This window comes from Taurulus bubalis (genome assembly GCF_910589615.1).
Source record: "Taurulus bubalis genome assembly, chromosome: 2".
Taxonomy (NCBI): Eukaryota; Metazoa; Chordata; class Actinopteri; order Perciformes; family Cottidae; genus Taurulus; species Taurulus bubalis.
The window spans coordinates 12,982,209-13,008,483 of NC_136590.1; the positions used below are offsets into that span (position 1 = coordinate 12,982,209).

The window sequence follows — 26,275 nt, forward strand, 5'->3', positions numbered from 1 at the left end:
TAAATTTAGAATCGGAAAAACCCACAAATCAGCTGCACGGGTCAAAGTTAAGGTGCTGTTGAGTGTGCGGTGTCTTAGTGCCACAGTTTTCTTGGATTGTTTTGTCATGTTTTGTTATAACTAAATGTGACTGGTTCTAGTAAATTTGTTTTTGTTGATGTGGACTACATGCATTGTACGTTAATGATGCAGCATCCCGTCATGCGCGTATTTATGTATACGATATCAGACCACACAGAAGGCCTAGGTAGAAAATGCACAGCCCGCCACTGACGTGAGATGAATGCTAACGTGTGAAGATTAAATTAAGCTGTGGTTGAATAGTCTTTTTGCTTGGTAAGGTTACTAACTGATTGAAATGATCCAGAAGCCTCTATGTGGCAACCGTCGTTGCATGATTATGTAGCTTAGTGTGCAGTGGGATTCTCTTAGCACCATGGTTGTTGAAATGAATTATCCTTGACATCTTTCCTTGAGCTCACAGCGTTCTCCATCCAGGTCAAGGAAAAGTAGTTAGGAAAAGACAAAGAACGTCTTTTTTTCCCTGTACAATTTGTTTTTTTCTTCGTCTAACTTCCCTTTTCTCTTTCCTCACAATCTGTCAGATCCTTAGAGGTTAAAGTGGGCATTGATGAACTTTTGGATGTCACCGTCTCAATGGAAGTTGAATTAATCCGTGACAATGGGCCATTTCCTTTTAAATCTAATCTGAAATCAGAGGGAAGTTGCCTCCTGAATGTGATTTTATAGAGCTTTAATTTTAAAAACCCACATCAGAATGTCCCAATTCTTTCTAAGTGACACTTTAATGTGGTTTACTATAATCTGAATTGAAATGAATATGTAAATAACACGTTTCTTTTGAACTCTAATCTGAAATTAGAGGGCTGTTGGCTCATGAATGAGATTTTTAAGGCCTTTAATTTTGTTATTCTCCATCAGATTCTTTCTAAGTGTTACTCTGAGGTAGTCTACTATTAATCTGAAGTGAAATAAGTATGTAACAATAGACCATTTAAATCTAACCTGAAATCAATTTGAGCTCATAATTTAGCTCATGATTACGACTTTAAAAGGCTTTGATGTTGACATTAAACATCTTAAACTCTTGGTTGTCTGCAATCAAACCCAATGGAAAGTAGTCACACAGCGTAACCTTGACATGTTTTTATTTAATGCAGTGTAATATCATTTTAGTCTTCTATTTAGTATTCTTTATGAATTGGTTTAAGTAAGTAACACAACTGCAATTACATATTTATTTGAAAAATGTTTACAAGAGCTAAATATTATTGTTTTTGAGTCATCATTCATTAGATAATAATTCCTACTCAATAACTTTTGGTTTAAAAAGTTGAAAAAATTAAGTGGAGTTTCACAAGACTTGTTTGCCTTATCCATGTCATATTGTTGTCATACATGCAATGCAAATACTACTGTGTTCTTTATAACTCCAAACTTCTTTGGTAACCACTCTTGACATGGTAACAGTGTATGTGGCTCCATCACCTGGTTAGACTGAGCCATTGCATGTATCTCTGGTGATTCTAATTTACTAGATTTTTGTTGCCTGAACAAGCCAGGCCTAAATCACATGAGTCAAGAGGTAGTATTCATGTGTAATCTGCATCCCAAATACACATTCATATACATGTCTATATACATATAAATCATCTCATAGATCTTCTAATATGCATCTCCAGGCCTGTTTCTCTGAAAAATCTTGAAAGTTTTAAACAAAACAGAAATACTGTGAGAGAGAATCTGCTTTCCATATCCAGTGTGGCTTCAGGTCAGCACAAAAAAAAGGTGTTGAATTTCTCAAGTATCACTTTCTATCCAGCCTTCTCCTTCATTCCTTCAATTGCTGTCCTCCGTCTCAGGTTGGTGAAGAGCAACGCAAAGTTGACAATATATGTTGACACGCAGACCATGCAGAAATCCCCCAGAACAAAGGCGAGAATAGATGCAAGATAGAGTGAGCCAGCCACAGACACCCAGGAGGAGAAGACCAAGAGCATCGCTGCTTTTTTGGACAGAGACAGTCCTGCAATAGAAGACCAACATGGAGGAGTTCAGTCCTTCAATACAATAGATTATGTAATATTTTGGCAATCATGCATTGCTGATATGCTTGACTTACAAATGTAATCGAAATTGATAAATAACAACAAACTCCAATGTTATATTTCATAAATATTATGCATCGTAAGCTATTTATATTTGTCTAAAAACATAAAGCAGGGGGCACTGTAATTTGCTGAAGATAATGGCAGACTAACCCAGGCCCATCTGCAGAGTGTAAAATATGAGCCCAAGCACACTGTTGGGCTGGTTCAGAGGGCTATCTTTGGCCACAAAGAACTGGACCAAGCCAAATCCTCGTCCCCACCTGCAAAAAAAAAAAGAAAGTGGAAACAGGCAAAAAGATATAGTCATGAAAAGAAAAGTAAAAGATAACCATAATGGTTTATATCTCCTGTAAAAACAATCAGCCATGCAGATTATTTAATTAAAACAGAACATGTAAAAAATAAGAATATTGATTTTGACTCTGATTTGAACACAAAAGATTGTAACACGTGGCAATGAAGGGGGTCGGATCATTACATATTCAGATTAAGCAAACAGGGCAAATAATCCAAAAATGATTTAACAATCACTAAAGTATAACACGAGTTCTAGTGATTTTGCACAACAGAGATACATGAGCTACTAAAGCCGAAGGTAGATTAAGAAACATACCTGGAGGTAAAAACTTTGGAGCAGCTCACAGACTCCCCCAGGTCGCACATCGCCCTGTAATCTGGGTTTCTCTCCCGGGACAGCTCGACGTGAAGCGCATAGACGGACAGAAACAAACCCAGAACGCAGAGAAATATGCGCGCTTTTCTCTCCCATTTCGGCATTGCCATGTTTGTTCTCGTTTAGATCAGTATAAATGGCCCCAATGGGCAAAAAAAAAAAAACAAGGCTTCGTTTCCTTCCTTCAGTTCGTCAGAGCGACGTGTTAAAAATCCGATTCTCACTTTTGATTGGTTTGAGGATTTTTTGTCACGGCCTCTCATTGGACAGCCGGGTCCATCTGTTTGGAGCAGCCAGAGGGACATTCACTGTGTGTTTACTGTGAACTTCAGTCTGTCTGGCCTTCAGAGGAGTCATTGTATATTCAGTGGTGGAATTAGGTTCAGTAAAAGTACTGTACGAGCACTGACTGTATAATGCAATTGTTAAATAAAAGTAACAGGCCTGCGTTCAAAAATGTAATTAAAAACAGAAGAAGCCATCAGCAAAATGTATATAACTTAACATGCATTATATCATCGTTTTTTTTATTATGATAAATTGAAGCATGGTTAAGATAAAGCTAACTTCAAATAGGTAGACTTTATAGTTATTACTTATATGCACCTATAAATAGGTCTACATTATCAACTCATTGGTGGCTCCTGCTTAAATACCCCATAGTTGTATCTTGTCTTGGGGCTCTGTGTCAATATCAAATTGAAGGTATTCATTTGAATTCATACTGTGAATTGTGTAAAATTGTGAAAAATCCAACTTCAATGAGATTGGGTATTTAACCTATACTACTGCATTGTGATAGATACGATGATCACATATTTGGGATTTAACATATTAAGCTGTAAAGTAAACAATGACTAGAGATGTCAAATAAATGAAGTGGAGTAGTCAGTATATGTTTTCCTTCGGAATAGTAGACCTAGGCCTAGTGAAAGTGAATCACATCACCAGTGTTTTATATACAGTGTGAGCACATAAACTACTTGTTTCCATGCGCATAACTAATTTACAATCACCTCCAAACACTATATCAGTTTTTCTTTCTATATTTCAAAGTTGTCATCTATCTATCTTTTCTGTCTCCTTATCAACCAAATGTGCTCCAGTCATAGCAATTAGTGTTCTTATTGGCTGTTATTATTTGTAGTGGAATAATTAGTATTAGTTAGTGTTCTACTTTACTAGTTGTTAGTTAATAAGTCCATGATAAAACATAGAGGTTTAACTGCAGGTAATTTTGTCTCAATATGGCCCCTCCTAAGATTATTAAATTCTGGAAAACGGCGTCACCACCAGCGAAAAAACAAACAAAAAACAGAGACCCTACTGTCTGCCGTAATGTCCCGCCCTCCATCACGTTCTCTGCTCCTATTGGACGATCCTCCGGACGTCGCCGCACCTCGTTGGTCCGCCACATGCCACTCAAACCCAACACGGAACTGCACGAGGAAGCGGCAGACAAAAACAAGAGATAGCAGTGCCACTACGGGATTAAAAAACACAATTGCGGATGTTGTGTGTTGCTCACAAGGTGAGAGTTTGATCCACCACATATTAGCACGTCTCTACGTGGCCCTGTTCGGTTTTATAAACTGAGAAAGACATGGTTTAACGGGTTACGTTAAAAAAGCCTGAGCTTCAGGTAACAAGCCTACGCCCCTGCGTCAAAGAGAAGGCTGCGTCTTTATTATCTTACTACAATAGTTTATTTTAACCAAGCCGTAGTACACAGACAAGGGGGTCTTTGGATGCAGTTTATCGTGTATTTTGTTCAAGCTGTACAAGTTTTGGCCACCTGACCTGATGGGCCTAAGGGATGAGAAGTTACTGGGCAGCGTGTCGGTTATGTCTGACTGAATACAATGCATATGTTTATTAATATTGTGACTAAACAATTGCTAACCCATTATCTTAATCCTGTTAGATAGATATATACTTTATTAATCACCATGGGGAAATTTGTTGTCGTAGTAGCGACTTACAACTTGAAGATACAAATAAACACACAAGATAAAATATATAAAGAAGCAACAGGGTTGAAAGATATATACAAAATAAAGTAAATTATATATATATATATATATATATATATATATATACACACATACACATACACAATAAAATAGAATACAAATAACTGGAATGAAATATATGTATAGCTGTAGAGTGTATTCATTAATTAAGTATATTAAATGTAACATTGCATCTGTGTAGCTGTCCAGTCTCTGCTGTACTAAATTGGGCCCCCAGGAGGAGGAAAGGCTTTTCTGGAGAGTTAAAACTTAAGAAATGTGAATATTACCTGTTTGATTTCTATTAGTGGCTTTTAACTCTGGTCTTTTGGCTTCAGAGGATCATTGTTTTTTAATTGTTACCTGATTGTTTCATTGTTGCTGACCAACCAAGGATGGAGTCAATGTTGTTGACCTGCAGTCAGCAATGGACCAGTATGTTTTTAAGCATATCATGCTTTTTATGATGATAAATATGTTGTTTGACTTTCAGCAAAATCATTAAGATACAGTTGGATCTTTTTCAATTGATTAAATATAAAGATGTCAGATGTAATGCATAATGGTGGACCTTCAGTTTAAACTTCAGTTGGATTTTTCAGTTTTTTGTTATTGTCATCAATATTATAAAATATTCTTAATATTGTGGTATTAATTTAAACTGTATCAACCAGCCCTAGTTGTATTAAACCAAAGAAAAGCATGTCAAACAAACAATTGGGTCAACATGGTGCAGTTAAGAGAGTGCCAGACTGACAAAAAACATTAACATTGCTATTTTTTCATTCTTTACAGAAAAATGTCAACTAAGGAGGGAGGAGTAGGAAAAAATGGTCAACCTCTGGCCATGTCGCCTGAAAGAATGGCCACTGACAAAAGCAGAGAAAACCAGAACCAGCGTGAAGTTGAGGCGACAGGAAGCACCGCAGACACCAGCACAACAGCAAAAAACTTGGCTTTGCTTAAAGCACACTCTCTGGATGTGAAGTTTGACGTCGGAGAGGAGTATGATGTTATAGAAACCATCGGCACAGGCGCCTATGGTGTTGTTTCATCTGCCAGGAGAAGGGACAATGGTAAGGTTGATGAAAAGCCTACGTTATCCGAGTACTACAATGCTTTGTCCTGCTGTGTTTTTTTCATTGGGGCTTATCTACATTTCACAGGCCAGCAGGTGGCGATAAAGAAGATCTCAAATGCTTTTGAGGTGGTGACGAATGCTAAACGCACACTGCGAGAGCTAAAGATTCTCAAGCACTTCAAACATGACAACATTATCGCCATCAAAGACATCCTGCAGCCTAACCTTCCTCACTCGGCCTTCAAGTCTGTGTATGTACTCTATTGTCAGGGTAACTTTGGTGCATGCACATGATTCTTCCTCAGGATAGAAAAGTCACAACAACTCTGTGTTTATTGACAGTGTAAATATCTGGAAACTTCAGAGATTTGGATGTTTAATTTTTGTCAACACATTTACACACAACTTAACATTCCACCAAGTTATATACTTTGCCTACTGTAAGTAGGCAAAGTACCATTTGACTAGTTGTGTTTTTCACCCATCATGAACATTCACAAAGCAGTTTTTGTATCTGAGAGAATCTCAGTTATAGGTTGTTATATTTTTTAAGATATACTTCATGGCTCAAAAGATGTTGCATACTTCTCACTTGTCCACTTCCCATGTGTGCAGGTACGTGGTGCTGGACCTCATGGAGAGTGACTTGCACCAGATCATACACTCTTCCCAGACGCTCACCTCAGAACACACTCGCTACTTTCTGTACCAGCTCCTCCGTGGCCTCAAGTATGTGCACTCTGCTAACGTAATCCACCGCGACCTCAAACCCTCCAACCTGTTGGTCAACGAGAACTGTGAGCTAAAGATTGGTGACTTCGGCATGGCGAGGGGTCTAAGTTTACACCCGGAGGAATCTCATTCCTTCATGACTGAATATGTGGCAACCCGATGGTACCGTGCTCCAGAACTCCTGCTGTCTCTGAATCACTATAGTTTGGCCATCGACTTGTGGTCTGTGGGCTGCATTTTTGCGGAAATGTTGGGGCGTAAGCAGCTTTTTCCCGGGAAGCACTACGTCCACCAGCTCACGCTCATTTTGGGGGTGTTAGGAACTCCTCCCGAGCGGTTGATTAGTACTATAAGGGCTGACCGAGTACGCTCCTATGTTCAGAGTCTTCCATCCCGGTCTGCAGTTCCTTTGGCCAAACTGTACCCACAAGCGGAACCGGAGGCTCTGGACCTGCTGGTTGCCATGTTGCACTTTGACCCTCGTGAAAGAATCTGTGTGACACAAGCGCTGGAGCATCCTTACCTGTCTAAGTACCACGACCAAGATGATGAGCCAATTTGTGTGCCAGCTTTTGACTTTGAATTTGACAAGCTACCAATGAACAAGGAACAAATTAAGGAGGCGATTTTGATGGAGATCCAGGATTTTCATCAAAACAAACAGGGCTGTCGTCAAAGACTGCGGTTCCGGCCCTTGCCGGGGGCGAACGGCAGAGCTGCAGCACAAAGCAGTAACCAGTGTATTGCTCAGCCCTCGACCGTTAACTTTAGCAAATCAACACTGGTTCCTATGGCACAACACCCGCAAGCAGCACAGATACAGCAACAGCAAATGAGAGAAGGGAAATCTCAACAGCAACAAGATCACTCACCAGCAGAAGGGAACCACACATTTACAAATCAGATGCAAAACTTTAATAAGCCTGCGTTGCTTCTAGAAGGTGCCCCACCTCATGTGACCCATAATTTGCCTCTTCTTTCTAAAAGTGAAAGTGACCCAGTTGATGTGGACATGCCCAGTGCCAACTCAGACAGCGGTCAGCCAGAGACTATAGATTTAACAACACCAGTGTCGAGTCAGGATGCTCTATTGGAAACAATGCGAGACGGTGAGGTACAGGAGCAGCTAACCGGAAGTCAGGCTCCTCTGAGGCAGCCCGCACAGAGCCAGTCCATGACCCAGGCTCCCACCTCTATTCCTGCAACACCAGCACAGACCATGACACCCCTACCCACCACTGTGCCTTCCCTGTGTCTCTCTTTGGCACAGGCCCAGTCACTGTCTCAGTCCCTTTCACAGTCACTGTCCAAGAATGCCAAGCTGCCTCCCGGTGCCGGAGAGGGAACTAGGAAAGAAGGAGCTATTTCAGAGGATACTAAAGCTGCACTTAAAGCAGCTTTATTGAAATCAGCTCTTAGAAATAAAGCCAGGGGTGGTAAGTTCACGCTTTTCCATATCCACTTATATCATTGCAATGTAATTCTTTCGACGGCCTTTATCGGAATTGTATTTTGTCATTGCAGATGGAGGTACTTCTACGCCGGGCATTGACGCTGGAGCAGGAGGAGGTGTATCTTCCTCCCTGTCTTCTGTTACAGATTTGCGTCGGCCTGTCACGGCACAGGAGCGTCAACGCGAAAGAGAGGAGAAAAGGAGGAAGAGGCAGGAACGAGCAAGAGAGAGGGAGAGGAAAATAAAGGAAAAGGAAAGAAGAGAGGGCAGACAGGGGGACTCCCTGGGTGGGGTTCTGCTGAGCGACGACGACAAAAGCCTTTTGCAACGTTGGACAAAGATGATGGACAGTCGAAATGAGAAAACTCCTGAAAACGATGGAGCAAAGAATAAGGATTGTAATGTGAACTTGCATCGTGGTGTAGCTATCAGTGATAACACTCAAGGAGCACTGAACAATACAACGGGCAAGGAGGCCCGGTCTCTTGAACAGTTATTCTCTCAAGTTAAACCTAACCAGCAGGGCGTGTTTCAGCCTCCCAGTACCCAGCAACCATCATTACTTTTCTCCATGAGCCAGAGGAAACCTCCAGTGGATATAGTCGTTGCTGTAAGCGGAGGGATGGATATAATGACTGTCACTAGTGGCTTTGTGAAGAACAACACGCTCAAACCTCACAGCAGGCAACAGGCAACAACAGGCAACAACAGGCAAAGTGGTTTCAACTGTTTGGGAAACTGGAACGGGCATCAACTAGAGACGAGGCCAGCACAACAACCACAACCAAACAGGAAACCGCAGCCTCCACCGCCAAGCTTTCTTCAGCCCCAGCTCCAACCTCAAGGTCAAACCCGGCCTGACCCTCAACCTCAGTCGCAACTGCTGCCTCTGGAGAGCTTCTTGACTAAAGCTCCAACATTAACCACCACAGAGACAAATGGGAATATCGGACGCCAAAATAACCCCCACCATAACCCCTCGACTGCACCCGTTTGTCCGATTGAGAAGCTGTGTCCCTCTGTAGGAGAGAAATCTGGGCCACAGACCACACACCCTCTCTGTGGGACTCTGGGGGTCCCCTCACAGCCTCATCCCAGTTTAGGATTCACAGATACTGGACAGCAAGGGCCCCCCATTGCCCCCGACATCCATACAGTAACACTGCAACTCTCAAAGTCCCAGGTGTGCCTTACTTGTTAAAATATTGCTTTCTGCAGCTAGCATATAACCTGAAAGAAGCCATGTGTATTGATCAAAAAGATTATTTTCTTGCATGCATATGCCAGGCTTAAATGTCACAATCCTCTGCTTGCCTTGAACTGATCTAAAGGATACAGAGTTCAGTTGACCCAATGTTCCCCCGTGTCTCCTGTCAGGTAGAGGACGTTTTACCCCCGGTGTTCTCGGTCACCCCTAAAGGCAGTGGGGCTGGGTATGGCGTGGGCTTTGACCTGGATGACCTTCTCAACCAGTCTCTCACAGACCTGCAACACTGTGACCGGGACAGGTAAGGGCTGAAAGAGCGTGAGCTTGGTTTCTAATACTGCTCACGAACAAAACCCATGACTAAGTAAAAGATTTCTGCCTAAGTTTTACCCATTCATGTCAGACTATTATCTAGTTAAGATAATTGCTCTGTATCTGTACAGTTGTTCTGGGTCACAGACGGCTAAATTGTCATTACACCGTGCACAGGTGTGTGTCTATTGTGATGTTTTCAAACCAGATTTGTAGGTTAAACATTGCTCATATGCCGTGCCCGGTCGCTCTAATTCCCCAAATGATTTGACGCAGGTTAACCCACCATGTTCAAACATCCGATCTCACGGTCATCTTTCAGACTTCACGTCTGCCCTTTGATGATTTTGTTTTAGCCGACAACTGCTTCCTTTATAAGAAGTTACATTGTACATATCTTCAACTGTCAAAGCAGTCAAGTGTGTTTTATGAGCTCTGAAAAACTGCTGTTAAAGTAGTAAATACAAGATGTCTCCTACTTTATTAAAAAGTAAATTATCATTGTATGAGAGGTTTCGGGTTTCCACACCATACTGAACCATGATTGGTTTCCAAACTTGTGATTCTCTCATATGTACACGTCCTATACTCAGATTTAAGGTGATCTTGGAGAAGATTCATCAGATGAATGTGAAAAGAGCCTTCAATTGTCAAACTCTGACATCATTCGGCACAGTGAAGCTCAAACATGATCCAAACGAAGGCCACGTTTAATGTAATGCTTTCTATGTTTTCCTTCTCCATCAGTTATGACTCGGCTCCCCTCTCGGCTTCCCTATTATCTGATTGGAGCGAGGTTCACCGCATGACTCCAGCTGATTTGGAATCGCTGCAGCAGGAGTTGCAACTCGGCTCTCCCATGATCCTCTCTGATAACATTCCCCCTGATGCCTGACCTTCCCTGCCTGGAATTTCACAGACAGCTCTTGGAGTTTTGTAAATCTTAGATTTTTGTTTTTAGCATGAACACCATGAGGAAAGACTAATCAAGTTAATTTAAATGCTAGCTTTTTTTTTTTTTTTTTTTTAAATAGGCACTAACAAGCCATCTTTTTTACCATTATGACATTCTGCGCTTTCTTTATAATAAAGAAAAACTGTCTCATCACCTGTCTCAGAATATTTTATGAACAGTAACATTTGCAATTTAAACAGATTAAGTCTCTGTGAGAAAAGCCATTTTAAAATGACTTTAATTGAACAAGGCTGAAATAATTTGCATTACAAAAATGTGTACTAAAAAGTAGGTCATATTTGTTCTAAAAAAAAAAAAAGGTTTGTTATTGATTGTTCAAAAGCAACTGCTTAAGTACTTGCAGTTGAAAGTGGGTGTACTAGAGGCAGATACAAAAGATAAGAAAGCTTTGAAAAGACAAATGAAGCTTTGATGCATGAACACGTTACTATTAAAAACATTTCCACACTCGGCTATCAGAAATTGAACAGAGCACTGACCTGATTTTAAGAATCAAATTAACAATTTATTTCAAATACAGAACACATCACTTATTTAGCTTATAATTCTGATTTAAAGTACAAAACTACTTATCCTCAAAGATCATCATTCAAAGTTATAGCTTTAAAAATTAAGATTATATTACAGTTTAGGTTCAACATGGCTTCATGTGCACATCAGGTCCAGTTTTACTAATCAGGATAATGTTGGACACAGGTCAGACATAATTAATCTCATCCTTCACTTGGCTTGGTTTGCGTTCGACCTCCCAGTAATCCAGTTCTCAGTGTTCTACCTCTGAAGCAGAATCAGCAGAGTGGACAGGCAGCTGACCAACATGGCAGCCCTCCCACACCACTTCTGATTAGCTCGTCCATACAGCCGGATCTCTGGTACTGTGTTTCTGATGAAGCTCGAGTAGGTGGTCAGTCTGGCATACACACCTGGCTGGTTTGGGTGAGCACAGCCCTGTCCGAAACTCACCACCCCAGCCTGCACCCAGGTCCCATTTACCATCTGGCAGACAAGGGGCCCTCCTGAATCACCCTGAAGAGACGAGACGAACACGCACATGACTCATTCAGCTTTCACCACTGGGAGGTATCAAAGTGCTCAAAAGGAAGGATATTTAAAAAAAAAAAAAGGACGGCGCAAGATTGCAGAAAAGTATCAATCCAAGTTATTTTCAATGCAGGTTCTTGTTTTCGGTATACAAGCAGTATACAATTGTATGCAAGCATTTATTCTGAATGTAAATACAGCAGCAAACAGCTGATCCAACCGTACCTGGCAGGAATCCTTGCCGCCCCGCTGGTATCCAGCACAGATCATGTCATACAGAATGTCCACCTGCTCCGCCGGGGACGTCAGGTACATCTCCTGACATGAACTCTGGGAGATGATTGGCAGTTGCACTTTCTGCAGAGTCCCGACTCCTTGCAGAGAGACTGAGGAGAATAGTGGGGACAGATAGAAGATGAAGAACAAAAGGAGTGCAAGACTTTATTTCTACAACTTTACAGGTGGTCAGTAAGCTTTGGTTGCTTTCATCTACAGTATTGGGGTTAAAAAGACCTTGTTATGTTTTAGTATTTTGTTCCATAAAGCATTTAGACCGACATCTTGTCTGTTTCATGCTATTAATTGTCCTTTGACATTACGATAAATATACAAAATAATACAAATTAATACCATCAATATATATTGCAAATGTATGCAATAATACATGTCAAATAAAAAAAAAAAACTGTTCTCTATGAGACCTACACTTTTTCCTATTGCCTTAAAAACCCATTTATTTTTTTACACGGATTCTGAAAAATCCTGCCAGATTCCGGAAAAAATAAAATAAAAGGGCTTTTATGAAACTTTGAGTTATCTGCACATGTGCAAAGAAGATGTGAAGAATTAAGCAAGCCTTACCACCATCCCGCACGTTCCCCCAGCCAGTGACAAAGCACGGCATGCCACCTGGGAACGGGATGCCAGAGGCAGGCAAGCAGATGGGACGGACATAATCTGACCAGGTTACTGGGCTGGACAGCTGCACCAGCGCCAAATCCTTCCCGCTTTGTGGATCACTGTAACCGGTCGGGATCACAACCCGGCTCACATAATGCGTTGACTGGTGCTGGTTGATGCCATTCAGCTGGAACCGGCCAACATAGATGATGTAAGAGCTCACATCGTAGGAACTGAAAGAAGACGGAGGGACAACAAATGACACCTGGAAATCGAGGGGTGTTGAATGACTTTATGCCAGGCAGGTAGGTGCTCTTTGAAATGGGTTTGATGTTTACCATAATCTAGTAAAAACTAAAAGTTTAGCACACTCCTACAATCCCTTTATGAACAACATGTCTTCTAGTGAAACTCATTGACCCAAATGCAGGATTTGGGGGTTTTGGAAATAGTTCTTCCTGGTGTGCAACTTTGCAAGAAATTTGAAAGAATGCATTAGATTTTGAAGAAAAAGAAGGTATGTTTCCCAAAGAGGTAACTATGATATTAAACTTTTTTTTTTTCCTTGAAAAATATCTGCTGGGCTTTAACAAAACTGCAAAGCCACCCTATAAAACGACTGACGGCTCACAAAAGAAGCAGAGCGCCTGTGGATTGATGCTCAGCTCTGAGAGTCACCTGCCGGTTTGTGTCTGAGGAGAGTTTTCTTACTTGGGGAAACAATGAGCGGCGGATAGGACCCAGCGCTCTGAGATGATGGAGCCTCCACAGATGTGACCAGCACTGCTTGTCTGGAGGCCAAGGGGGGGAGAAAAAGAGTGAGTCACCTCAGCATCACAAGCAAATCCCTCTCTCAGCAGGTCAGCAGATAAACAAGACCTAGAATAAACAACACACATAACTACCTACAGGCAGATCTGATACTTGTGGGAGTTTTCAGTGGGACCTACCTGTACATCCACCTGCCACGGCCAAGCCCCATATGTGGCGTCTATCCCTCCCACAATCCTGTTCTCCACTATCGTTGGTCGGCCACATTCTTGAGCGTAGGAAGCCAAAATACCTAAATGTAAACACGAATTACATGTCTGAACACTCTGACCGATGTGACTGTTATTTCTACACTACGAGCCGAAAATATCCGGTGTATTGGGTTCGCTCAGAGTGCGCATTGTATTTACAGGTGGACAAAGAAACAAGAGACATGGAGCAGAGAGGCGCAGTCAGGGTGAGGCGGGTTTAACGGTTAAAACTCACCTGTTACGCACCAACAAATGGCATAAAACTGTATTCTCGGCGACATTTTGTTTTTTTGCGCCACAAATTCTGTTTCAGCAAGCTACACTTCTAAAGCAGTGCCAACAATAACTTAACGTTATCTCTGAAGTCACGAAACAAACTCTCTGTAAGGTTACATCCACCTTTCGACTTCTTCTCTTGTGATTGGAACTGGAGCAGGACAGGAAATATAAAAAGAAGATTACATCTCCTTGCGTTGCTTTGTTTCGACAATATCCCTTCACGGTTCCAGGCTTCCCGAGTGAGGTCTCAGGTAAATTCCAGGTAAACGCCTTGATTACAAACAGATGGCCAACTGTGCACAGAACTACACCCAATCAAAACTGTTGTCCCGCCCTCCTGGTTCACCTGAGCCAATGACATTTATGGAACGCAACCGCAGACAAATCAGATTCTCCTCCTGAATTGGTCACTTTACTAAATAAAATGAAACTCTTCGTCCGACAAAATGGGCATTTTTGTATTTTATCGACCTGCAACAGTTTGTTCGGGGCTCAATCCCAGACAAAGGGAAGTAATGCAGTTTTTTATATTAACTATATAGTCCACAGAGTCGAACTGTTGCATTGTCGCATTGGAGCATTTACTTGGCAGAACAAGGAGTACCTCTATGTTATATGAAGCATGATGTTTTCTTTAAATTTATTTGGGTATTTATATGATGATGTATAAAATATCTTCGGTATTTGACATGTTCATCATATCAATGACAAGAGCAGATATGAGTAAATATAATGTGTTGTTAAGCTTAATATTATCAATTATTATGGCCGAACAAATATTGCATATTCGTATGTTAGCTACAACTTTACAGATGCGCCTGGACATGTCAAAGCTTGATCGGAGATTTAAAGATCTCTGTTGTATAAATATAAATGATGATCAAAGCAAAAAACCTCTTTAAATGTAATTTGGTTTAGCTTTTATGTTAAGAACATACACACTTGACTGCCAATTGCACTCAATATTTATGAGCAATTTCTGGATCAAAACAACCACCTATGTTAAATCATAAAACCAATGTGTTAAGCACACTTTACCCTGTGCTCGTATAGTGACAAGTAGTGCTTCAAGTTTCGCCTGCAGGTAGAAACTATGAACCAGTTTAACAGGTATTTGAGATTAAGCCACATCATAAACCACCCAGGTCAAAGGTCAAACACTGTCTTCTATTGGGTAGATGTGTATATGTAATTTATGGTTCCAGTGCTAATTCTATTGAGTGTATGTTTTTGGTTGGAATATGAACATTAACATAACTCATTCGATTGTTTTGTTTTTTTGGAGTGTGCCACACATCTGGGCTGTGGTTAGCCCATTTTTCCTTTTTCTTTTACATGACACCACATGTTTATTTCTTCTGTCTGTCTATGAAGCTGTCGGTCTGTTTCTCTTTTCCTTTTTCTCTTTTCCTCTCTTCCCTCCCTCCCTGCCTCACTGCCCCAGGCAGTGTGTCTAGTTTCACAGAGCAATTGAAGGTGACAGGGACAGAGAGAGAGGGAGAGGGAGGGAGGGACAGAGGGAGGACACATCACAGTATCGCCTCGGGCTACACAACAGTAGAGGAAGAGAGAGAGATGGAGGGACAAAGAGAAAGGAAAGGAGAGACTCACCAAAGTACTCATAGGGAATTCCATAAACAGGTAACGGAAAGATAAAGTTATACACTAAGACTTGAAATGTGTGTGAGTGTGTCTCATGTGTGTCAGCTGATGTTCACTTAAAAAACTATATCCCTAGCAGTGTCTTTTTATGTGTGAGCCCCATCCAGTCTGCTCATCTCACTCATAATATATGAACACATTATAGGATCCAGTAAGTAAGAGCAATTATAATGCACTCCAGTTTGTTTTTATTTCAACGACTTGATGAATATTTGTCGTGGCATTGTAACCATGGTGACTGCCTCCACCGCCACCGCCTCCCCCTCTACTCCCCTCCCAGGCTCGTCCACCACCCCTTCCCCATCCCCCTTCAGCGCTGAAAAAGCAAGGGATGGCGAGAGAGAGAAAGAGAGAGAGAGAGAGAGGTGACAGGAATGAACTAACAAGATGCACTAAAAAAAATGCATGTCCTGAAGCTACATGAATCTTTGCAGTGAAGCACGCGCCGCCTCACACACACACACACACACACACACACACACACACACACACACACACACACACACACACACACACACACACACACACACACACACACACACACACACACACAGACACTCACACACACGTTATTGCACTCAGCACATAGGGATCACATAGGTTAAGCCACATTCCAACAACTGGAACACAATAAGATGCAACAATGATTTCTGAATAAAGGAAAAACAAATCGGGTAGCCAGATAGGAAACAAGGGGGGTGGGATGATAAGTGTGTGTGTGTGTGTGTGTGTGTGTGTGTGTCTGTGTGTGTGTGTGTGTGTGTGTGTGTGTGTGTGTGTGTGTGTGTGTGTGTGTGTGTGTGTGTGTGTGTGTGTGTGGTAGGGGGGTATTACAACTTTATTATTATTAGAAGCAGTTTTGTTACTCAACTTTCACTCCTGTATTTTCCATTTTCATGTTCAGTATATTTGCATAAGTACTCGACAAAAGTACAATTCTGTGGTACTTGTACAATATTTGTTTTGCTACTTAATAGCCTACTTCTACTACACTGAATATTATTGAGGCAGATATGGTATTTTGTATTCCACAACATGTATTTGATAGATATAGTTAATATGCAGAATATGATTTTACACGTGATCTTGTAACCTCTAAAGCATCGTAAATAGATGACGCTATCCAGCATTGGATAGAGGAGCTTATTGGAGCTCCCTCTCGACCAGCTATGAACATGAAAATGCTGTGTATGTATCAGTGATAATAATGCAATTGCTCCCAGTAAAGCTCACCTGGTAGAAGGGTTTGAATCCAACCCACGGCACTTTGTTGCATGTCGTACTCTCTCTCTCCCCCTTTCCTGTCCTCAGCCTTCCTATAATGAAGGCAAAAACAAATTGAAAACAAATATAAATAATGACAATGCAATAACATAATACATACTATAATATGTCTTCATTCTGCATAATGGGCAGCAACTTAGAGAACATTTAGCTGATAACACATTTGTACTTTTACTCAATTAAAATATAGGACTTTTTCTTGTAATGGCGTATTTGTATAGTGTGATATTGGTACTTTTACTTAACTAAAGGACCTTAATGCTTCCTCCACCATCGTTCTTACTTCTTTTTACCTTTGAACTTGTCAAGTCCTTTCCTTTCTCCAAGGCACATCTTGGAGGAAAGTAACAGAGAAAGGGGGGGGCGGGGGGGGGGCAGAGCGATGGGGGCAGCGGAGAAAGAATAGCATAGTATGAAAGAGAGAGGGAGCGACAGAGAGAAAGGGAGCGCAAAGTCTTGTCAACCGGAAATAAAACAAGCTGGCACCCTCCCCATCCCCAAGCCCCAACACCCACCCCAAAGTCACATACTTCCTCTTCACTCTCTCTATCTCTCTCCCCTGTCTCCCTGCTTCCATCTTCCATCTCTCTCTTCTTCTCTTCCGTCCGCTGCAAAGAGATGCATTTAAACCCCGGTTCTACTCTGCTCTCGCTCTTTGACTCGACCATACATACCGTCATACCTGCGTCATTACTTACGCCTCACATAGACCTTGTGTGCCGATTGCCAAGGGTTTCTGTGTGCTGCTCCTTTAACCCGCTCTGGGGCCAGACAATGCCTTTGTTTATTGTCCCATAGCTTTAAGCTCAGTGTTTTATGGCAGGAGAACAATACCTTTGTTGTGAGGGAACAATACGTGTTCTGGTAAACACTGCTACACCTAAACTATCTGCAGATTTTAGCCCTTACAAAATATATTGCAGTAACTCTATTATCTACAGCATCTTTACTGCACTGTAGGCCTAAAACACTGGTGCTAGGATAAGTAACTCAATCCTTATGAGCATAAAATAGCTGATCAAGAAAAGAAGATGGGGTCGACATAGAGCTGAAAATGTAATTAATCAAATAATGAATTAGATGACCGACCAAATGTAAACTCCAACTCTTTTGACAATTGATTTTCAATAATTTTACATTTACGCGAATGTGCTGCTTTTTTTTTGCATTTTACATGCAACTTTGGACATCTTTGGGTTTTGGTCCGACAGTACACTAATAGCTTAAAATTGCAAAAGCAAAATAAATAAATTTTCTGCAGTTTTATGAACCAATAAAGAAATAAACCAGGAGATTATTAAATAATGAAAGCAAAGACAAACAAATGCAGAGCATGCTTTTGTAAAACGGCATATTTAACTGATATTATCCGTAACAAGATTTTGCTTTTTTATTCTTATATATATATACATATATAATATTATTAATATATTTAGGTTTTTCTAACATTGTTGCTACATAATAAAACATTTTAATATGTATTATTAATGATACAGACTGTGCCATGATCTTTTTCCATATTGTAGTTTATCAGTTTTACAAATAGATTGGAAAATCAATAATGGAATGTATTGTAATAGGACTATTAACATGTTTGATGTGTGACATCATATTAGGGCCTCAAGCAGATAGAACAATCAATATAATAACTTATTATTAAGCTTACTATTACTACTTATTATTACAGAGAAATATCTCTTCGTACATACATTTGTTTTACAACTATGTATACATCTTTAGTGTCTTCAACAGATACTAAAATCAATATAATAATACTAATAATGTCTGCTTCTTAATATTTATAATAATTTATACATTATTCTTGCCTAAACATATCTGCTTATGTGTGCAGTTAATGTTTTATTTTACAATAGAATATGATAGCAGATGCATGTGGACATGTCAAAGCTTTCTTTATCAAAGTTTTAAAACATCAAAATGGGGATCAATGAAAATGAGTCCTTGCTAGTGTGAACTTTGAGTTTAATCTAATAATATGAGTTGACTGGTTGCACGTGTGTTTGTGTGAAAAACTAGCACACTTGACCGATTATACTCAGTTTTTATGTGCAATTTATGGTTAAAATTGAATTCCATCATCTATTTATCATCCACTATTTCTCCATTATCTGTGCTTTATGCTCCACTCTCTCGGCCTCCCCTCCTCCTCTTGCTGGCATTAAGTTCAAACTTGACACTGATGTTGACTCACTTTGTCACCCCTCGGTGGCTCCCTCTCTCTCCCTCTCTCTCTCTCTCTTCCTCTTTCTCTCTCTCTCTCTCTCTCTTTCTCTCTCTCTCTCTCTCCATCGCTTGGAGGACAAGAGTGCCCGCAGACGCATTTCTCTCCAGAGCCCCCCCTCTTCCTCTTCCACTCTCTCTCACCCTGTCTAACTCTCTCCATCTCTCTCCTACTCTCTGCTTTACACACATACACACAGTTATTGTCAACAAAGCTGGAGAACAAGGGACGTAGGGGGAAGAGGGGAATTAAGGTCCACAGAGGAGGAAAGTAATACACAGGACCCACCACTTCATTTCACCTGGACACTTGGTAAGTTTGCAAAAAAATCTGTCTTTTCAGCTCTTGTATGTGGTATCATTCTGTGCTTCTTTAAAGTGGACTTTGGTAGAGGCTTAGAGATAGACCTCAAGTTACTTTGCCATCTTAAGACAATTCATGGAGTTTAATATAATATGCTTCACCCAAATTAATTAAGTTTGACCTTTGACATCATTAGTTTGTGAGATTTGGTTCAGTATTGACCTTTGCATTCCTCTCCAAAAAGGAAGTTTCTAAAAAAAATGGGGAATGCGAGATGCTATGAAGAGCAGAGAAAAGCTTTTATTCTCCGCATAGTTAGACTTGTATTTATTTTGCAGATAAGGATGCTCATGGACATATTTAAGCCCTTAATGTCTTCTCCTGAAAGTTTAACATGGGTTTGGTTTGAATGTCTTCTTCATGAAGCCGCTGTGTGTGTGTGTGTGTGTGTGTGTGTGTGTGTGTGTGTGTGTGCAATGCCAGTTCGCGGCTACACGTAAATGCATTGTTTTTTCATGCATACATGTGTGCATGCGAGCTCGTGCTTACCAGCAGAGATAGAGCTAAAAGCAAGTAGCATAATAAATGTCATGGCTTTCAGAGTGGGCTCTAATGTACCTTTGCTCCCCATGGTATACTAGCATACCAATGTATAACACACACACGGTACGACAGCGAGCATGTAACTAACTCCATTTCTGTCTGTCATCATGAGGCTAATTCACCACAATGCCTACCATGTGTGAACTCATGCGATATGAACCCCTCCTTCTTCTTCTCCTCTTCGTTCCTTCCCCTAACCCCCCTCCAGGAGGAAGGATTGGAGGATCGAAGGAGGGAGAGAGGTGCCAAAGGTGACAGTAAGCAGGGGCGGACAGGACAGGGCTGCTTTCATTTCTCTTCATGGTGTTTTGGACACTCGTAGCATGTATGAGAAGTTAACCATGCTGAACCTGCAGAGCGGCTCAAACTGGAGTGGGCCTAATAACTGGTACCATGACCCCACCAACGTTCAGACGCAACACAGCACAGGTGAGGGGAGATTTACAACATATGTCAATGCTCACAGGTCATCAGTTTAATGTCACAGAATGTCAACCACATTAAAAGCAGCAGTCACTTGTGTTTCACTAACTTCCTGTTAGTTCAATGCATGAATCTGCACATTCTGTTAATCTAATAGCCAATGTAGGAATTCTCCTGACACTCCCACATCTCTTTTTTCACCTTCTTCTCTGCCAGTGTCTGAGGGCTGTCTGCTGGACACAGAGGGCAGCATGGGGGGGGAGGCCGGGGGAGGGGGAACAGGCAGAGGGCGAGGAGTCCCTGTGGAGAGGGACGAGGGCGAGGAGTCTCAGCTGAGGCTGCAGCTCAAGAGGAAGCTGCAGAGGAACAGGACCAGCTTCACACAGGAGCAGATCGAGGCTCTGGAGAAAGGTCAGGCCATGCAAGCACGCACAGCTCTGTCTTTGCTGTTCAGCCAATTGCTGCCCTCCGTGGGCACGAGCCACACCAGTGTCACGACGCAGCTTGTCCTGCTTCTTTTACCCCCTGCCAACACCTTTGCTATTGGACTGTAGTCTTTACACCTTGTTTACAGCTTTTTGGGAAATGGCAGGGGACATAAATATGAGAAATTATGAGGAAATATTTGATGCGCAGTAGGATTTGAATCAATCCCTGCATGGGAGAGCAAACGTTGCCTCCCATGATCACTTCTAGATGCAAATTATCCATAATCTTAACCCCACAAATATTCCTGTTCTGCTCCAAAAAGCCTCCGGCAGCATGTACAGCAGAGTTTTGATAATGCATCATTACTATGGATGGATTATGCAGTGAGATCCGGTCCTCGTAGCACGATATCCACAGAGAGGGATCAGAAAGGCACCCTTGACTGGATATGGCTGCAGCAGGCCCTTGAGCTAAATAAGGACGCAATGTCCACTGTGCAGCCGAGTGGAAATGTATCACTGTGGTCACTCAGTACAAATGACATTAATGAGGTACACTGACCTCAGTGCATGGCCAAGGCACAATAACAATCATGTGTTGACACAGATGCCAATTATAACCAAGCCAATTATAACAATTTGTGAGACAGACTTAATTTATAGAGCTGTCGTTGCAATATGGATTTATAAACCATGTGTTACCAGTATGAACTTAAGTCTTTGGATATTTACAATGCTGGTCATATGTCAATATTATATATATTAATACACACACACACACACACACACACACACACACACACACACACACACACACACACACACACACACACACACACACACACATATACACGTATTTATTTGTCTGGGTTTCTACATTTTATTGACTTGCTAAAATAATGTTAAGCATCATATTTGTAGACAGCTCAGATCTATAAAGACTTCTCCATTACCAGACCTGCAACTTAGGAGTTCATTCGGATGACTCAGACTGTCAGTTAGAGGGTGAGGCATATTCTCGTTTAGACTTGTCAACAATAAAAATGTCAGCACTTTGTCAACTTTAAATTAACTGCCACAATGAGAAATGATACTCAGATACAGAAAGTCTCATTGATACAAACTCACGGCTGAGTCAGGACTGTACTCACCTCAAGCCTCTGTGACGGTTATATGCTGTAAATCAGAACACCAGATAGGAGTACTGACCATTTTAATTAAAGGTTCCTGCTGTTACGTGAGACATAGGGCCAGATATAGATACTCAGAATTTAGAAAATAAATGATGACAAAATTAAAAACTATAAAGATTTTTTTAGCTTAATTTTAGTCAGCCTACTTTGAAATAAAGTGCTATGGCAGCTTCTCAACTTGATATGAACTTTCTGCGTGTTCCATAATGATAAATAATTTATTCAAAGTGCAACAGATAAATATTTCAACTATGGTTGTAAGGATACATCTCAGCTTCCTGGATTTGTGTATTCCATGACAAGATAATTAATGATTTTAAGCATTAATTACTTGATATGCAGATGCAAATCTGTCAATATACATCTGCCAATAATTAATAGGCGATTATAATGAATTTATGTTTGAATTTACTGTAGTCTTTCTGTTCACAGAAACAGATTAATTAAAAACGTGCTAACAACACGCAGCAAGGGTTATTAGGCTCCCTGCTCCCTGTAGTCCTGTCATCCTCGATTAAGACTCGCACCGTGTGTTTGACATTAGTTAATATCTTCCACAGAGTTTGAAAGGACACATTACCCAGATGTCTTTGCAAGGGAGAGATTGGCAAACAAGATTGATTTACCGGAGGCCAGGATACAGGTAAGAGAACTAGGATTTTATTTGCACACCTCTGATGATCAACATGTAACAACATGTAGATTGTCACGAGAAGCCTGACAGAATTCTTTGATTGACAGGTGTGGTTCTCAAACCGAAGAGCCAAGTGGAGGAGGGAAGAGAAGCTTCGCAATCAAAGGAGGTCAGGGGGTGTGACTTCCTGTTCACAGAGCCAAGCCCCTCTGACCACTTCCTTCAACACATCTGTCTACCATCAGCAGCACGGCAGCAGTTCAGGTAAACACACTACACACAAGACTAATTACACTATATGTGTTCATTGGCTCATTTGTCCAGCACATCAGTTCTAGCTAAAGCATTTACATTTGCAAGCTGGCAAACCATTAGTTTCTCAAGTAGAGCACAAGCATCTATATTTCCACTGCAAGATGTTTCCTTCCCGTGTTGCGTGTTCGTGTGTGTGTGTGTTTGTGTGTGCTTACCATCATGCGTTGCGTGTCTCTCTCCAGGGTCCATGTTGAGTCAGGCTGAGTCGTCCCTGCCCAGCTACAGCTCCCTGTCAGTTTTCTCATCTGGAGTCCAGGTTGGACATTTCATCATTCATCATTCATCAGCACCTTCCAAACTTTACTAAAGCAGGTCATCGTCACAGAGCAGAGCGTGTTTATGTACTTCTATACGTCAAGGGTATAAAGTATACGATTATAAAAATAAATACATAAATAAATTAAGACTACTGCAAATATAAATACTACTGCTACGACTCTTAAGATTGTTGTTATCAAAATGTCATTATTTATTATGAATAGAAGTAAGAATTATAATACAAACAACAAAGATAATAATAGCTTAAAAAAGCTTAAAAGAGACAGAAATAAGTCAATCTAGAAATGTTCGAATTATAAATGAATAATAATACATTTTAAATGTGATCTTGACTAATTATGAAATTCATTCCTAAATAGACTCACTCATTACTCCAAGATTGACAATGGAAAGGCTTCCTAGTAGGCACATTTTGTAACAATAAAAGTTTTAGTGTTAGAGCTTCACTGTGTGATGAACACAATTAATCAGGGGGGGTCAAAGGATCTTTGCAGGTCAAGCCATTGTTTCCGGATCATCCTAAAAAAAAAATGTTTAACTAGTTTTTTTGCAAAAGGCACCTAATAGCACCACGAACAAAATTCATATATTTTTTTCTTATTTTACATGAATATCTATAAAATGTAATGTATGGGTGCCAGAACAAAATCAAAATATTAATATTTACATCTGTGCATTAAATAATATTGACTGCATAAATCAGTCAGCAGACATTTGTCTCTTTTTCTTGCTTAGTAATCCTTTATCCTTTATTCAAATACCCATTGGGCTGTTGTAGTTGTAGTAGCCACAGAATAATACAAAACAACAAGTATCAATGGAAGAAGGAAATGCAGAACAAGAAACATAAAAATAAGAAACGTGAAATAATTTTGCAAAGAATGTGGGCCGCTGCTGTGCTTTCCTCCTACTATACAACACCACTCTAGCACCTCTTTGTGGTCAACCTGAAACTGCTGCCACTTTAAACTGCCATTACATTACATGTTGTAACAGACAGCAATATACAAAAAGAGAGTTTAGAGGGTATAGGTTTATAGGGTATATATAGGTTTCAATATTTATCTAACCCAAATTTTTCTCCTCCACTCTCTCAGTCTATTCCTCCCCAGTCGGCCTCCTCCTACTCCTGCATGTTACCTCCATCCCCCTCTACCCCGCGCAGCTTTGACTCATCGGCGTACTCCTCCCCTCATCTGCAGACTCCGTCCTCGGCCAACTCCAACACTGGTGAGTATTTCTGTGGTAGATATGATTTCATTCAACAGGGGCGGAGACTTTACGTTATGACTGTGTGTTGTGTCTCTGACTGCTTGCAGGATTGAAACTCCTCAGACTGAGTAATTGCATCTGTCTGTCTTCTCCCTCTCTTCCATCCAGGGCTCATATCGCCCGGCGTTTCAGTGCCGGTCCAGGTTCCAGGAGCTGATCAGCAGAGCATGAGTCATAACCTGGGTCAGTACTGGGCCAGATTACAGTGAACAACAGACAATGGCTGCCAACAAAAGAAGGAGAGAATAAAGGGGCACGTAACAAAAAAGTGTCAAGAAAAGAATATGGGGTGACACGGGTATTAAGGAATCACAGGACTGAGCTATAGAGAGAGCCTCACCGAGTTGCAGATCCCGAAATGCATTAAATGTTTACAAATTCAGACAAGAGCAGCTTTGGTTGCACTTGACAGTACTCTGGTCATACTGGTATTTGCTTCGTATTATCAGGTTGCACTCTTTTGTTTGGATAGTGTATTACACATAGGGATCATCAGGATTAGATCTAGGATTAGTTTGAGGTATGTTTAGGATTAAAATAAAGTCAGGATTAGGATCAGGTTTAAATTGGGTGTAGGTTACTTGTCTGTGGATATACAACATGTGACGGTGCGTTTTATCACCAGATAGTTGAGGATTAGCATTGGACTCCTTTAAAGTTTTTTTTTATTATTATTATTTACCTTTTGACTTTTACTTTACCAAAAAAAAAAAGAGAAAATCACAAATACACGGAGATGTGGCTGAAAGCTCTAAAAAGCCGATAAGTGTACTTTTGAGTTTAGATTATTTTGTTACATGTTCAAACAAGGTTTATCCGACCTGACGTTACTACAAGCCCTCTGCCCATTAACTTAAATGTCTCCCAAGTTCATAAAAAAAAGAATAAAAAGACAGCTTCATGAACTGCACCCTTAAATTTTCAAATATCAAAAGTGGAAAAAGTATTTTTTTTTCTTATACATGCTGAGCAAATGGCAGGATTATGATTATAATTCTACCACACAGAAATTAATAAGTGATTCAGTTGTACTAAGTAAATGCCAGCAGATGTCTGTATTGTGAAGTGTAACCACGGTTTCATGTTACTTGAGCAGCTCAGTGATGTTGTGATAGCAAGCTTGTTCCATAAGCATAAACTGTGTGAGGATACCTTAAAGATTTTCAACTTGCTTAAAGCGATCACTTTTACTAAAACTTAAAAACTTAAAAATAAATCCTGCCTACCCTGCCAGCAACATTACACTAAGACTAATACTGCATATTTTTGTACAGACATATGTGTATGATGAAGATAACTGTGAAATATTGTCAGACGTTTTTGGGAGGGAAGAATGTAGCACGTTGTGGGACTTGAATCATCTTCAAAGCACAAAAATGATATCGTTAGGGACACACCATGTCAACATTGCTATCAGATATTGTCCGATTCTAGGCTGGACACAAACATATGACTCATTTACAAGTTTCCTAGAATCCTAGATCACTTTTGCCAAAAACTACAGCAAAGCCATTACATTTTCTCTTTGATATATAGACTTTTTGTCTGATCGATCTTAACATAATCATAGATTCAGCAGTGAACCATACTTTTGATTGGCAGGGACAGACTTTTTGTACATCACTAATGAACCATATCTATCAGCCAGAGACAATCAAGATTCCTTACACAGCAAACAAAGAGGCTGCCTTCAAACCATCAAACACTTCAGAGACTGACAATCAAAGCTGGGAGGTATAGGAGATTAAAAATAAAAATAAAAAATATGAAAAAACTGTGAAATTTTTGCAACACTGTTGATACAATAGCAATGACAT

The 26,275-nt window shown here is 40.6% G+C and overlaps 4 protein-coding genes across 4 annotated transcripts; 2 read left to right on the forward strand and 2 right to left on the reverse strand.

The window, feature by feature from the left end:
* Window positions 1-1,183: 1,183 nt before the first annotated feature.
* Window positions 1,184-2,920, reverse strand: vkorc1 (vitamin K epoxide reductase complex, subunit 1). Its single transcript, XM_079214388.1, has 3 exons — window positions 2,746-2,920; window positions 2,283-2,392; window positions 1,184-2,047 (listed from the first exon to the last, which is right to left on the reverse strand). Exons 1-3 carry the CDS (start codon window positions 2,913-2,915, stop codon window positions 1,836-1,838), a joined length of 492 nt encoding a protein of 163 aa, XP_079070514.1. The 5' UTR covers window positions 2,916-2,920; the 3' UTR covers window positions 1,184-1,835.
* A 2,696-nt stretch (window positions 2,921-5,616) lies between these two features.
* mapk7 (mitogen-activated protein kinase 7) lies at window positions 5,617-10,603 on the forward strand (the record flags this gene model as incomplete). The annotated part of the gene is made up of 6 exons (XM_079214386.1): window positions 5,617-5,893; window positions 5,984-6,149; window positions 6,514-8,066; window positions 8,155-9,266; window positions 9,461-9,591; window positions 10,350-10,603. The coding sequence occupies 6 exons, from the start codon at window positions 5,617-5,619 to the stop codon at window positions 10,495-10,497; spliced, it is 3,387 nt and encodes a 1,128-aa protein (XP_079070512.1). The 3' UTR covers window positions 10,498-10,603.
* A 266-nt stretch (window positions 10,604-10,869) lies between these two features.
* LOC306733183 (serine protease 33) lies at window positions 10,870-14,008 on the reverse strand. The gene is made up of 6 exons (XM_079214387.1): window positions 13,777-14,008; window positions 13,470-13,582; window positions 13,231-13,310; window positions 12,481-12,752; window positions 11,845-12,005; window positions 10,870-11,604 (listed from the first exon to the last, which is right to left on the reverse strand). Exons 1-6 carry the CDS (start codon window positions 13,820-13,822, stop codon window positions 11,350-11,352), a joined length of 927 nt encoding a protein of 308 aa, XP_079070513.1. The 5' UTR covers window positions 13,823-14,008; the 3' UTR covers window positions 10,870-11,349.
* Window positions 14,009-20,237: 6,229 nt separating this feature from the next.
* On the forward strand, window positions 20,238-24,667 carry pax10 (paired box 10; the record flags this gene model as incomplete). The annotated part of the gene is made up of 7 exons (XM_079236601.1): window positions 20,238-20,343; window positions 20,554-20,748; window positions 22,519-22,601; window positions 22,700-22,856; window positions 23,090-23,163; window positions 24,284-24,416; window positions 24,567-24,667. The coding sequence occupies 7 exons, from the start codon at window positions 20,238-20,240 to the stop codon at window positions 24,665-24,667; spliced, it is 849 nt and encodes a 282-aa protein (XP_079092727.1).
* Between the last annotated feature and the right edge of the window lie 1,608 nt (window positions 24,668-26,275).

What these genes read in the sequence shown, in the direction of transcription:
- vkorc1 (XM_079214388.1), bottom strand. Translation starts at nt 2,915, where the DNA reads ATGGCAATGCCGAAATGGGAGAGAAAAGCGCGCATATTTCTCTGCGTT. An exon ending in TCCAAAGTTTTTACCTCCAG is followed by an intron (nt 2,393 to 2,745) that starts GTATGTTTCTTA and finishes TTTTTTTTGCAG; the next exon opens with GTGGGGACGAGGATTTGGCT. An exon ending in CACTCTGCAGATGGGCCTGG is followed by an intron (nt 2,048 to 2,282) that starts GTTAGTCTGCCA and finishes CTTCTATTGCAG; the next exon opens with GACTGTCTCTGTCCAAAAAA.
- LOC306733183 (XM_079214387.1), bottom strand. Translation starts at nt 13,822, where the DNA reads ATGTCGCCGAGAATACAGTTTTATGCCATTTGTTGGTGCGTAACAG. An exon ending in GGGGAACGTGCGGGATGGTG is followed by an intron (nt 12,006 to 12,480) that starts GTAAGGCTTGCT and finishes TATTCTCCTCAG; the next exon opens with TCTCTCTGCAAGGAGTCGGG. An exon ending in GCGGCAAGGATTCCTGCCAG is followed by an intron (nt 11,605 to 11,844) that starts GTACGGTTGGAT and finishes TCGTCTCTTCAG; the next exon opens with GGTGATTCAGGAGGGCCCCT.